At 32.7% G+C, this 14,715-nt stretch overlaps 1 protein-coding gene across 1 annotated transcript in view; it reads left to right on the plus strand.

Annotated features, from left to right (window-relative positions):
* LOC139487662 (A disintegrin and metalloproteinase with thrombospondin motifs 3-like) overlaps positions 1 to 14,715 on the plus strand; it is a 35,890-nt gene that overhangs the window by 14,903 nt on the left and 6,272 nt on the right. Inside the window, exons 11-13 of the mRNA XM_071272615.1 lie at positions 2,007 to 2,174; positions 9,666 to 9,810; positions 10,701 to 10,820. Of these exons, the coding sequence (XP_071128716.1) occupies positions 2,007 to 2,174; positions 9,666 to 9,810; positions 10,701 to 10,820 (433 nt within the window). The remainder of the gene's footprint in view (positions 1 to 2,006; positions 2,175 to 9,665; positions 9,811 to 10,700; positions 10,821 to 14,715) is intronic.

The following is a 14,715-nucleotide window of genomic DNA, read 5'->3' on the forward strand; positions in this document are numbered from 1 at the left end:
ATTTAAGACGGAAACCGTCTAAAATTTAGCTAAAATGCTTAAATTGTGAAGATTTCAGTAATTTAGCATGACTTACTGATGCTAGTACCAGATATATGTGCATTGTATTGTTGAAAACAGCCCATATTTATGTAGCAGAAGCATACTACTTTCCAATATATAACTAAAAGTTTACGTGTTAACAATTTTGTAAAATTCTTATATTTAGGGCCAAAAAGGGGTCTTACTGAACCCACCCCTTTTGTAACCCTTTTTTAAAAATCCTTTCCTCTAAAACTACTGGAACAAGTTCATTATAGATAGAGATATCTGTAAACACCAATAATTTTCAGATATGTAAGATCTACAAACAAATCACCATCACCGAAACAGAGAATTTTGTCATGAATTCCATTCTTGTCTTTTATGTTATAGAGTAAACTTTCTTTAATATGCACTACATCACATAGACCAAGGTTAGCGACACAGGCTCTTTGGAGCCTCTAGCTTTATATTTTTATTCTAAAAACTAAAGATTGGAATGTTTCTTTTTCATATTCAACAACAATAATCTTAGATAAACATTATTTTATCAAAAGTAGATCGATGGAAATATGAGAAACAAGATACACTCCTGAACCATCGATTATTATATTAAAATAATGATACCTGATCGTAAATTATCGATTTGCTTTTGTCCAACTAAACTGTCGATTAACCAAATAATTGCATATCTTGTCACAACGACCTCAATTTATTAATAAAATATACTGACCGACTTTAGAAACGCAATACAAGATTATTCTTATTAATTCCCATTGTCAAATATGCATTTTTTTGTAAACAAAATTATGAACAGCAAGTTCTTTCATTACTTCAATGTTTAAAAAAATGCCAGTTCGAATGTTGAATTGATTACGTCATTTTTAATGTTCAAATATTGTGGTATACACTGAAACCCTGGTTTTCCCCTTACCAATGAACGCGCTACCGTCAAAAGCAATGTCTGCCTGTAACAAACGCCAAAATGATTATCAGAAATGTCAATTAATTCTGTTCGGCACGTTTTGAGTTCTGTTTTGCACCTTCTGATTTTGCTGTTGTTCCACCCATTACAATGAGTTTTGGCAATTATGCGGTTGAAACTTTAAGGCTTTAAATGTTTTTCTACAGTCAATTCATTGGCAGTTCAGTTGATGGGAAACATTTTTGGCATAAATCTGTTCAAAATGGCATTCAGCAATTTGATTAGCAGTTAACGTTGCGGCCGTAGACCTGTCTCGCAAATGATATTGCGTTATCAAATTCTATTGACATTGCATTTACACTATATATGTTGATCTGATTATTGATGGTCTTCAACAAATCCCGTCTACCGATATCATTGTCGGAAGGACAGTAAGACGAGTTTCTAACGTCAAATTGTCTGGTTGCAGCACTTTCACGTTTTCCTGTTTGCAATATTCTAATGGGTTAATTCAGTTTTTTATTCCCCAGTCTTAGCCATATGTAGATGCAACATTTTGTTGCTGACTTAAGTGTGGCCAAGGATTGTAAGAACTGTTTCACAAAGAAAAAAAAGAGAAAAAAATCTGTTATTGGTTCCAAATTTTGCTTTCTGAAGTTCATGCGATCTCAATAATCCGGTATGTTCAATAACCATAGGTAAGTCAGGTGTTGATTTTCTCGAAAGAGAAAGAAGTATAATAAGCATGAATAATAGTTGTATGAGGATCACACATGATTTTGTAAAAAGAATCTACAAAATGAGTGTTGCGTTTTTAAAGTCAGTCAGCATATGAAGAATATATTTCTTCGATTTTGTATCAGGATCATTAGTTTCTTATTCAAGTATTCTAGTGTAAGAGCTGCACAATGTCTTCATTATAAATTCATAGCATCTTATTTTAAAAGTATATCATATAAGTCGTTTTTGTTAAGGCTTTATTTTAAATATATATTGAGGAATTAGTAATTGATGATGATAAAACATTTACAATCACCAAAAAATATGTTTCTTTATATAGCCTTGGAGCGGAACACGATGGAACCGAAAACGACTGTTTAAGTGAAAATCATAATGCAATGGGTGTTGGAAGGTTCCCCAAATTTAATATAACCCTATCAACAAATTCTTGGAAGTTTTCTGTGTGTTCTACCAACTACTTTACTGAATATATAGACTCCCTTGACAGGTAATATATATAGTGTTAGTTGTCGAAGATCTGTTAGAATATGTACATTCTAAGCCTCCTCCCTATTGCTGTAGTATTAAACATTTGACATTTCTACACTTTACACAAATATTTCCAATTTCGTACTAAAAGACAAATTAACAGAATTTGCCCTTCTTTGATTCTTAAAAAAGAATTGCCAACATAAACGGAAAGTATCCGGATGCTTTATTTCTTGATTGACAGCATATTTGTTGCGTATATATGATGAACGCGTTTTTAACAAGCAATCGGCATTCCCACATGAAACAAATATTTTCTCTTTTTCCGACTTTTCTTTTATTCACACGAGGCTGACTCATACATATATCCTTTAACTTCACGTTCCGCTTGACAGATGATGTCCTTTCACGAAATAATTTAAAGTTTGATGATTGTTGTACGCATCTATCTCATCGAACTTGAAATAAAGTATACAACAGATACAGTAAAATTGCCTAATTTCTTGATTTACATCTTTAGAAAAAAGTCTTGATTTACATCTTGGAATTGACAATGGTGGTTGGTTAAGAACAAAACTTTTCGACAGAAGAGGTGATATATCTGCTTCCCATTCCTGAACTTTCTATTTCTATGATAGAATTTTGCATTTATTTACCATAAAATATTGCAAAAAGGGGGGTGGACATGTCACATATCCCCCCAAAATTTGGATCAAACTAGAATTTCAATGCCTTTGAGTGATACCTTTTTAGAAACTGTTTTCATAAATCTTCCTAATGATCAAATAAAAAATGGGGGTCTTTCGCCTCATTTTTTCGTAAAATCCAATCACAAAGTTCGTGCAATAAAAAGTTGGAAAAAAAACATTACAATAATTGCCGGACCAATGTATGGTAGGGACATGCAAATACGGACTGTCATACAGAAAACAGCCTATATTACATACATTACATAATCTTGATGTTCATATAAACCCAATACAAAGGCTATTTTAATACTCAGCTATCCAAAAATGAATTTTATTGCACACAAGCTCTCCTATTTGAAAAATCCACAGGGGCCAAAATGCGAAACTACACACCTAACTGTGGAGTGCTACCTTAAGGTGAAATTTTTCCCCTCCTGCCTCAATTTTTATTATATTTTCTATGTTCTACTAGCTATTACGATGAAAATGGTACCTTACTTTTTGAAATTGGTTTTGTAATAAAGATTTTATGAAGGTTAGCAGTTGATGTTGAAACGCGACAAAAAGTGATTTAAAAATAAATACTGGATCATAGTGAAAAACTTTAAGTCTGTCTCATTTTTGGGGTAAATTTCTAAAACTTTTTCCATTATCTTATTTAAAATCATAAAATTACCTTAAAAGAGGACAAATTGTACAATTTTTAGGTATTTGAAAGCACTTATAGGTCAATTTTGCTGTAAATAGCATACCTAACCTTGGTTTAGAAGCTCTCAAGCAGGGTATAAATTTCTAGCAGTACTGACATCATTAAATTTAATTAATGCCAAATTATAATATAAAATCCTGCTAAAAATGTTTATTTGACTTATTCGCATTCAAAAATATAAAGCGATACATTCTGAGGATATCATATAAAGCGCAATCTTTGGTTACATTGGCGAAGCTAATGGAGTACAAATTTAAGACCGCAACATGTCTAAGTGTCAAAATGTGTATATTTGGTTGCTAAGGACAGTAAACAATAAAATAAACATAAATTGCATTCCTAGCAGATTTTTTACCTTCAGAACTAAAACAAGAACATAAAAGACTAAAGATTTGTGGTAAATTTTATCTTAAAAAGTGCATTTCTGTGCTTTCTGATGTGCCATAAGGTAGCACTCCACAGTTAGAAAATAAAATTAAAAATGAGCCACAAAATGTTTTATCATCTCCTATTCCTGGATTTCTAATACATTAACCTTACTGTTTGTGTTGTACATGTGCATATGTATGTAATCAGTATATTCCATAGATTTGATTTTCAAAAGTTAAAAGAGTGAAAATTAATTCCTTTTATGTGTATCCATGGCAACATTCTGCATTTATTTACCATAAAATATTGCAAAAAGGGGGGTGGACATGTCACATATCCCCCCAAAATTTGGATCAAACTAGAATTTCAATGCCTTTGAGTGATACCTTTTTAGAAACTGTTTTCATAAATCTTCCTAATGATCAAATAAAAAATGGGGGTCTTTCGCCTCATTTTTTCGTAAAATCCAATCACAAAGTTCGTGCAATAAAAAGTTGGAAAAAAAACATTACAATAATTGCCGGACCAATGTATGGTAGGGACATGCAAATACGGACTGTCATACAGAAAACAGCCTATATTACATACATTACATAATCTTGATGTTCATATAAACCCAATACAAAGGCTATTTTAATACTCAGCTATCCAAAAATGAATTTTATTGCACACAAGCTCTCCTATTTGAAAAATCCACAGGGGCCAAAATGCGAAACTACACACCTAACTGTGGAGTGCTACCTTAAGGTGAAATTTTTCCCCTCCTGCCTCAATTTTTATTATATTTTCTATGTTCTACTAGCTATTACGATGAAAATGGTACCTTACTTTTTAAAATTGGTTTTGTAATAAAGATTTTATGAAGGTTAGCAGTTGATGTTGAAACGCGACAAAAAATAAATGCTGGATCATAGTGAAAAACTTTAAGTCTGTCTCATTTTTGGGGTAAATTTCTAAAACTTTTTCCATTATCTTATTTAAAATCATAAAATTACCTTAAAAGAGGACAAATTGTACAATTTTTAGGTATTTGAAAGCACTTATAGGTCAATTTTGCTGTAAATAGCATACCTAACCTTGGTTTAGAAGCTCTCAAGCAGGGTATAAATTTCTAGCAGTACTGACATCATTAAATTTAATTAATGCCAAATTATAATATAAAATCCTGCTAAAAATGTTTATTTGACTTATTCGCATTCAAAAATATAAAGCGATACATTCTGAGGATATCATATAAAGCGCAATCTTTGGTTACATTGACGAAGCTAATGGAGTACAAATTTAAGACCGCAACATGTCTAAGTGTCAAAATGTGTATATTTGGTTGCTAAGGACAGTAAACAATAAAATAAACATAAATTGCATTCCTAGCAGATTTTTTACCTTCAGAACTAAAACAAGAACATAAAAGACTAAAGATTTGTGGTAAATTTTATCTTAAAAAGTGCATTTCTGTGCTTTCTGATGTGCCATAAGGTAGCACTCCACAGTTAGAAAATAAAATTAAAAATGAGCCACAAAATGTTTTATCATCTCCTATTCCTGGATTTCTAATACATTAACCTTACTGTTTGTGTTGTACATGTGCATATGTATGTAATCAGTATATTCCATAGATTTGATTTTCAAAAGTTAAAAGAGTGAAAATTAATTCCTTTTATGTGTATCCATGGCAACATTCTGCATTTATTTACCATAAAATATTGCAAAAAGGGGGGTGGACATGTCACATATCCCCCCAAAATTTGGATCAAACTAGAATTTCAATGCCTTTGAGTGATACCTTTTTAGAAACTGTTTTCATAAATCTTCCTAATGATCAAATAAAAAATGGGGGTCTTTCGCCTCATTTTTTCGTAAAATCCAATCACAAAGTTCGTGCAATAAAAAGTTGGAAAAAAAACATTACAATAATTGCCGGACCAATGTATGGTAGGGACATGCAAATACGGACTGTCATACAGAAAACAGCCTATATTACATACATTACATAATCTTGATGTTCATATAAACCCAATACAAAGGCTATTTTAATACTCAGCTATCCAAAAATGAATTTTATTGCACACAAGCTCTCCTATTTGAAAAATCCACAGGGGCCAAAATGCGAAACTACACACCTAACTGTGGAGTGCTACCTTAAGGTGAAATTTTTCCCCTCCTGCCTCAATTTTTATTATATTTTCTATGTTCTACTAGCTATTACGATGAAAATGGTACCTTACTTTTTGAAATTGGTTTTGTAATAAAGATTTTATGAAGGTTAGCAGTTGATGTTGAAACGCGACAAAAAGTGATTTAAAAATAAATACTGGATCATAGTGAAAAACTTTAAGTCTGTCTCATTTTTGGGGTAAATTTCTAAAACTTTTTCCATTATCTTATTTAAAATCATAAAATTACCTTAAAAGAGGACAAATTGTACAATTTTTAGGTATTTGAAAGCACTTATAGGTCAATTTTGCTGTAAATAGCATACCTAACCTTGGTTTAGAAGCTCTCAAGCAGGGTATAAATTTCTAGCAGTACTGACATCATTAAATTTAATTAATGCCAAATTATAATATAAAATCCTGCTAAAAATGTTTATTTGACTTATTCGCATTCAAAAATATAAAGCGATACATTCTGAGGATATCATATAAAGCGCAATCTTTGGTTACATTGGCGAAGCTAATGGAGTACAAATTTAAGACCGCAACATGTCTAAGTGTCAAAATGTGTATATTTGGTTGCTAAGGACAGTAAACAATAAAATAAACATAAATTGCATTCCTAGCAGATTTTTTACCTTCAGAACTAAAACAAGAACATAAAAGACTAAAGATTTGTGGTAAATTTTATCTTAAAAAGTGCATTTCTGTGCTTTCTGATGTGCCATAAGGTAGCACTCCACAGTTAGAAAATAAAATTAAAAATGAGCCACAAAATGTTTTATCATCTCCTATTCCTGGATTTCTAATACATTAACCTTACTGTTTGTGTTGTACATGTGCATATGTATGTAATCAGTATATTCCATAGATTTGATTTTCAAAAGTTAAAAGAGTGAAAATTAATTCCTTTTATGTGTATCCATGGCAACATTCTGCATTTATTTACCATAAAATATTGCAAAAAGGGGGGTGGACATGTCACATATCCCCCCAAAATTTGGATCAAACTAGAATTTCAATGCCTTTGAGTGATACCTTTTTAGAAACTGTTTTCATAAATCTTCCTAATGATCAAATAAAAAATGGGGGTCTTTCGCCTCATTTTTTCGTAAAATCCAATCACAAAGTTCGTGCAATAAAAAGTTGGAAAAAAAACATTACAATAATTGCCGGACCAATGTATGGTAGGGACATGCAAATACGGACTGTCATACAGAAAACAGCCTATATTACATACATTACATAATCTTGATGTTCATATAAACCCAATACAAAGGCTATTTTAATACTCAGCTATCCAAAAATGAATTTTATTGCACACAAGCTCTCCTATTTGAAAAATCCACAGGGGCCAAAATGCGAAACTACACACCTAACTGTGGAGTGCTACCTTAAGGTGAAATTTTTCCCCTCCTGCCTCAATTTTTATTATATTTTCTATGTTCTACTAGCTATTACGATGAAAATGGTACCTTACTTTTTAAAATTGGTTTTGTAATAAAGATTTTATGAAGGTTAGCAGTTGATGTTGAAACGCGACAAAAAATAAATGCTGGATCATAGTGAAAAACTTTAAGTCTGTCTCATTTTTGGGGTAAATTTCTAAAACTTTTTCCATTATCTTATTTAAAATCATAAAATTACCTTAAAAGAGGACAAATTGTACAATTTTTAGGTATTTGAAAGCACTTATAGGTCAATTTTGCTGTAAATAGCATACCTAACCTTGGTTTAGAAGCTCTCAAGCAGGGTATAAATTTCTAGCAGTACTGACATCATTAAATTTAATTAATGCCAAATTATAATATAAAATCCTGCTAAAAATGTTTATTTGACTTATTCGCATTCAAAAATATAAAGCGATACATTCTGAGGATATCATATAAAGCGCAATCTTTGGTTACATTGACGAAGCTAATGGAGTACAAATTTAAGACCGCAACATGTCTAAGTGTCAAAATGTGTATATTTGGTTGCTAAGGACAGTAAACAATAAAATAAACATAAATTGCATTCCTAGCAGATTTTTTACCTTCAGAACTAAAACAAGAACATAAAAGACTAAAGATTTGTGGTAAATTTTATCTTAAAAAGTGCATTTCTGTGCTTTCTGATGTGCCATAAGGTAGCACTCCACAGTTAGAAAATAAAATTAAAAATGAGCCACAAAATGTTTTATCATCTCCTATTCCTGGATTTCTAATACATTAACCTTACTGTTTGTGTTGTACATGTGCATATGTATGTAATCAGTATATTCCATAGATTTGATTTTCAAAAGTTAAAAGAGTGAAAATTAATTCCTTTTATGTGTATCCATGGCAACATTCTGCATTTATTTACCATAAAATATTGCAAAAAGGGGGGTGGACATGTCACATATCCCCCCAAAATTTGGATCAAACTAGAATTTCAATGCCTTTGAGTGATACCTTTTTAGAAACTGTTTTCATAAATCTTCCTAATGATCAAATAAAAAATGGGGGTCTTTCGCCTCATTTTTTCGTAAAATCCAATCACAAAGTTCGTGCAATAAAAAGTTGGAAAAAAAACATTACAATAATTGCCGGACCAATGTATGGTAGGGACATGCAAATACGGACTGTCATACAGAAAACAGCCTATATTACATACATTACATAATCTTGATGTTCATATAAACCCAATACAAAGGCTATTTTAATACTCAGCTATCCAAAAATGAATTTTATTGCACACAAGCTCTCCTATTTGAAAAATCCACAGGGGCCAAAATGCGAAACTACACACCTAACTGTGGAGTGCTACCTTATCATATTGTTTATATTTACATGAACATCGGGTGCCACATATGGAGCAGGAACTGTATACCTTTCCGGAGCAACAGAGATCACATAATGATTGTAAGGGATACATGCATGACTGTCTAACAGATTTCCTCAAATTTAGACAGCGTTTTCTTTTTTTTTTCATTAAAGTTTCATGATAAGGTCATTTTAACAGACACTGGGAATAACATATCCAATATATACGATATACTAAAAAGTTACGAAGGGATGGGCCTTTTTATTATATGGTTCATATTACCTCGACTTCATTTTCATAGTTCAGTGATCAATCACAAGTCTTCATGGTAAGGTCTGTTGCTTAGATGCAATAAGTCATAGGTCAACTAAGTATGGTGTATTTTAAATGATTTTAAGGTTTGCATGTCAAATTAGGAGCATCTCACTTTAAACTTCGTTTTCGTAATTCACTTGTCAACGTACGTGTTCATGACCATATATAAATGGTAAATTATATTTAGTGTGTTTAAGTAGTACATGTTCTAATGCTACGAATTGTCTGATCTATATATAAAGGGGATTGAGGATTCTAAATAAATTGGTGTTGTACTATATTTTTGTACTTCTGACATATGTGGGTGATGTTCTTTCATAGAGCTGTGATATAATGTTTAACACATATCTCTCAGTAAGAACACAAAGTGGATAATTGTAGATTGATTATTCAAAATTCTGTGATAATACATTTTTTTTTGTCTTCACTGAATTTCCAATGAGATTATGTATTGTAAAGTTTGAATTACAGTTTACGTTTTTTCATAGCGACGGAGACAACTGCTTAAAGACATTTGGTCCAGATTACAATGCAACCGCATTAAATCAGTTCAACAATATACTTCCGGGACAGTTCTATGGTGTTGATGAACAGTGCATCAACATAAAGGGTAGCGGATCAGCTTTATGCAGGGTATAACTTTATCTTAAAATATAATTAAGAGTGCGTGTCGAGTGAATTTTCTTTTTTTTTAATATAAAACTTTCGTTTGTTTATGTGTTATAGAATTTACATGTATTGGTATGACTTTTTAACGCAGTTTAAAAGAGACAACAAAGATGGTGTCACTAGTTTAGCCTACAAAAATGGGTTCCCATGTGTTCGCTTTTAATCAATGATATTCCAAGTAGTGTAAAAGAGTTAATTCCAGGTTTCTTAATGGGGTACGTGTAGTTAACCTTAAATATTGACCTGAGACATTTTGGTATTTTGACCGCCATTGTATATTTCGATTTAGATTACAGATTGTATGTTGTTTATTTTCGATGAATATCCTTTGGTAAGGTTGGTGTCTGTTTTTTTCTCCACTTATGTTTTTGATTTCCCTCCATGTTATTGTTTTGGACGCTCAAAGTCGAAAATAACGGAGTAGATACATTCTGTCAGTAATAACCCATAATATATGATACCTTTAGATAAGGTATATAAAATATTTTCTACCTAAAAATATCGTCGCACATAAGGAAGTTATCATTAATCCAAAATTTCGAGATTATTGTCATCATTTTCTGTACCAATCTAAGCAAAGTTGATCATATATAATTTTTGTTCCCATTTTTTAGTCCGTGTTGGAATTTCAAGTTAGATACTTGACTCTCAAGAAAGAACTATTCAAGTGTTCAGATGGTCAGACGATCGTCCGTTTGTTCAATCTGATAATGTTGTAAAAGGTTTTACGAAAAAATATCATTTCCAAAATTAGAAATTTAAAAAGAATTATCGTTAAGACATTTAAATGATTGATCTATATAACCTCAGTCGACGGAATATATTAAACAGTTAATATATTGATGATATTACAGGGTCTTTATGAAGGGAATTACAGTCAGATATGTAATGTTATGTATTGTTTGAAACCTGAGGATCCAAGGTATTGCAGTCGATTTACACCTGGGGATGGAACACCTTGTGGTGATGGAAAGGTGAGCTGTTTGAAACTTTGTTTCTCTAATTCTTACACAGTTTATCCTTTTCCTGACATGTTGATTGATTTATTTAATCAACGTGTGGTTCGCTTGATCTCAGTTCTGCATTGGTCAAAATTCGATGATGATGTCGAGTTTTCTTGCTTTCCTCTAAATAATCTTAGTATTGTGACTGCATGAAATAATGCAACCATGTCTGATGATGTCAAATAGAAAGAACAGCAGATCATTTGCTAAGAAGGAATAAGTTTGCCTGCATATTGTTTCAAAATTATTAGAGAAACAGATGCCACCACCAAGCCTCGTGTAATACGATATGTATCCACTTTCGACAGTTAAATTTTAGATATCTAAATCGCTTGGGGAGCCTCGCGTCATAAATTTCAAAATTTAACTGTCTCGATTAGATAAATATCGTACCACCCTCGATGCAGTGGTAGAATCTATATATATCTTATTGAAAGTAGATCCAGAAAACATGATATTATGCTCAATATTGATATGCTAATTAAAAAAATAATATGATTAAAATTACTTGTGAATGGTCTAAATGGGCGATTGAAAGCTCTTCTGTCTTGAATTTTTTTATGCTACAAAAGTTTCGACCAAACAACAATAAGATATTAGAATGGCGAAGTATGATGTTCCAAATTCAAAAATAACTACCACAACAAATAAGTATAAACGACGCTCAACTTTTAGTCCTGAAAAAGAATCTACAGGTTTGATGGAATTTCAAGAAATGTTCAATGAGTTTCTACACATATAGAATGTTCATTTCATATTTTGTCGTATGGAAAACTTTAAATGTGCATTCAAATAAAAAAGTAAAAGAATTATGCGCACGTTCTTGTCCTGTAGGTTCTCCTTGTCCTGTTCAAATTGGACGGGATTCTGTAAAGCAGTTTTTAAGTTGAAGTTGAGTAGAAGATTAACTGTTTTGGAAAACCTAAAAAGTCATCCAAAAAGTATAAAGCATGCAGTGTGAAAATATATACAAGTTTAATTGAATGCTGTTGAATATATAAAAATAACTAAATTGCGACATCGACGATGCGAATGGTAAAGTAACCGCAACAGAACGCTATGATGCGACTTATAAATCAGAATTTACCAAATGATTTAATTTTTCAACTTTGATCACACTTTTTATCTGATGACAATTTTGTCTTTTTATTCATGCAAAATTTCATATAGAATCCATTTTCATAATTGTGTAAACAACCGCAATACTTATGTTGGTAAAAAGCTGAATCATTTACCTTTAACTTGTTTGTCATTGGCTATCGATAACAGTGATTTTACGCTCACTCTGTCTATCAAAGGCCTTCTAGTGGGGGATTTAAATTGAACAAAAGAACACGAAAACAATTTTTCAAGATTTTAATCAACACATAATGTTTAGTCCTCTGCTAGGTATCGTATAGTTTGTTTTAGGCTTAATAACCTTCGGCGACCCCACAGTTGAAATGTCTATAACACTGTTAAGAATTGAATATGAGGTGTTCCCGCTACCGCTCTCTATTGTACACGACGTCACTGGTGTTATCTATTCAGAGTTCCAATACAAGTATCATTGCAAGCAGACGTTCTATTACTAAGCCTTAATTTGTGTCCTATACAACCACTCTACGATATTGGTGCCAAGTGACCAAGATGAATTTGAAGCTGAAATCGATACGTGCAGGACATAGAAGCGCCGTTTCAAGAATATTCAAGAAATTCGACGATGAACTTTTGAACATTTTAGACACTTTGAAAAGTAAACAAGAATTGTTAAGGAAATTAGATAAGGATATAATTCAGAATTTGGATCAAGAGGACATTGAAACAGAAATCGTCGATTCAGATGAGTATTCCTTTAATTTAGAAACAAAAGTACGTCAAATAGCAAAATATATCAAAGTACAAACATCAACGCTAGATACAAATGCAACAAGCTTTACAAATTCTAGAAGCGACGTTCCGCCGTCAGATCCTACATGTAGTAATCTCCCAAGCACAGAAAATCAGCACAATACACATTTCCGTTCAGATTATCGCTCATACTCCTCAATTGCTACAAAAAGCTCCCTAAACTCAACCTACCAACTTTCGATAGCGACATTCTACAATGGCAATCATTTTGGGACTCGTATGAAGCAGCCGTACATACACTGAGCAACGTCCAGAGGTTCAATTACTTGAAATCATTCTTACATGATGAAGCATTCCAAACCGTAAATGGCTTTGCGCTTACAAACCTTAATTACGAAAGAGCAGTTTCGTTATAACAACAGAGGTACGGGCAAGTTCGTAAAATCACACAAAAGTACATGAATGCATTACTTGAAATACCGTCACCTAAGAATACCCTACAAAGCTTACATAATTATTATGACAAAATAGAAACATATGTACTTGGTTTGGAATCCCTTGGTCAGACAGAGGATACCTATGGCTTATTATTGGTCCCTATCATATTGAAAAAGTTACCGGGAGAAGTACGCATACATTTAACAAGACACCATGGTTCGACCAGTTGGCAATTATCTGACCTACGACAAGTGATATTTCACGAACTCAATATTATGGAGGAAGGCAATTCCGCTGATTTTACGGAAACTCATACCGCTACTGCAGCATTTCACACCAATGTAAAGGTACATACAAAACAAGCCATCAGACAAATTCACGTAAAGTAATGTGTATTTTGTAAAGAATCACACGCCTCGGTAATTGTACCAAAGTTACTGAATATAAAGACCGCATGTCAATAGTAAAAAGAGACCGCCTATGCTTCAACTGTTTAGGACATCACAATTTGGTTGATTGTAAGTCAATCAAGTCATGCAGAAAGTGTGACAAGCGTCAGCACACGAGTTTATGTAAAGAGAATACACATAATGATTATCTAGACAGTGTAAACGTAAGTACCATACAACACAACAAGAAGGAACCGGACACAATTTCACATTCACAGGCAACCAAAAATGTTTTGCTAAAAACTGCAATTAATCCTGTAAGATCGGGACGACACTGTTCAGATGCCAACATTCTTTTTGATGAAGGAGCACAGAGGTCGTTCATCACATAAGACCTAGCGGCTAAATTACAGTTATTAATAACTGGCACAGAGACTTTAAACTTATCCGGATTTGGGGACAGTGTAGAAAGTACAAGAATTAGACACTTAAAAAACTAGTATTATTTATTTGCTTACCGATGAAGGACAATTGCCAATCAGAGTACTGATTGTACCAGAAATCGCCGCACCGCTCAAAACTTACATCCGCAAAGCTGCTAAATTATCGTACTTATCCGGGATAAACCTCGCACATCCAGTTACCGCGAACGACAATTTTCAAGTCTCAGTACTCGTAGGAGCCGACTTCTATTGGTCAATTGTAGAAAACCATATCATTAGAGGCGAGGGACCTACTGCCGTGAAGTCAAGAATTGGATATGTATTATCAGGACCACTTCACGGTACGCCAAGCTACAATAACCAACAAACATCTACAATGAATGTAAGGATATCACAAAAGACAGAAGAATGCAACCCGGAGAAGTTATGGAAGACAGAATCATTTGGTATTAAACATATTGACGAGAGGACAGGGATAAAGAAAGTATTTCAAGTATTAGATTCGTATCAGAAAACATGTATAAGTAACCATGACAACAGACATTTCGATACTTTATCCCGGAAAGTTGGTCACACACCTTCACCAGTGAAAAAAGAGATTTCAAAATGGAGAAAAAAAAATGTTATCAAAAGACTTAAAAAGGAACCGCAATTATTATATCCGCTAGAACTGACAACTGAAGAATATATAGGACCAAGATGAAATACTGCCCACAGGACGACCGAAGACAGATGCAAAAGAAAAGATAAAAATGTGACCCAAAT

This window comes from Mytilus edulis, chromosome 9, assembly GCF_963676685.1.
Source record: "Mytilus edulis chromosome 9, xbMytEdul2.2, whole genome shotgun sequence".
NCBI lineage: Eukaryota > Metazoa > Mollusca > Bivalvia > Mytilida > Mytilidae > Mytilus > Mytilus edulis.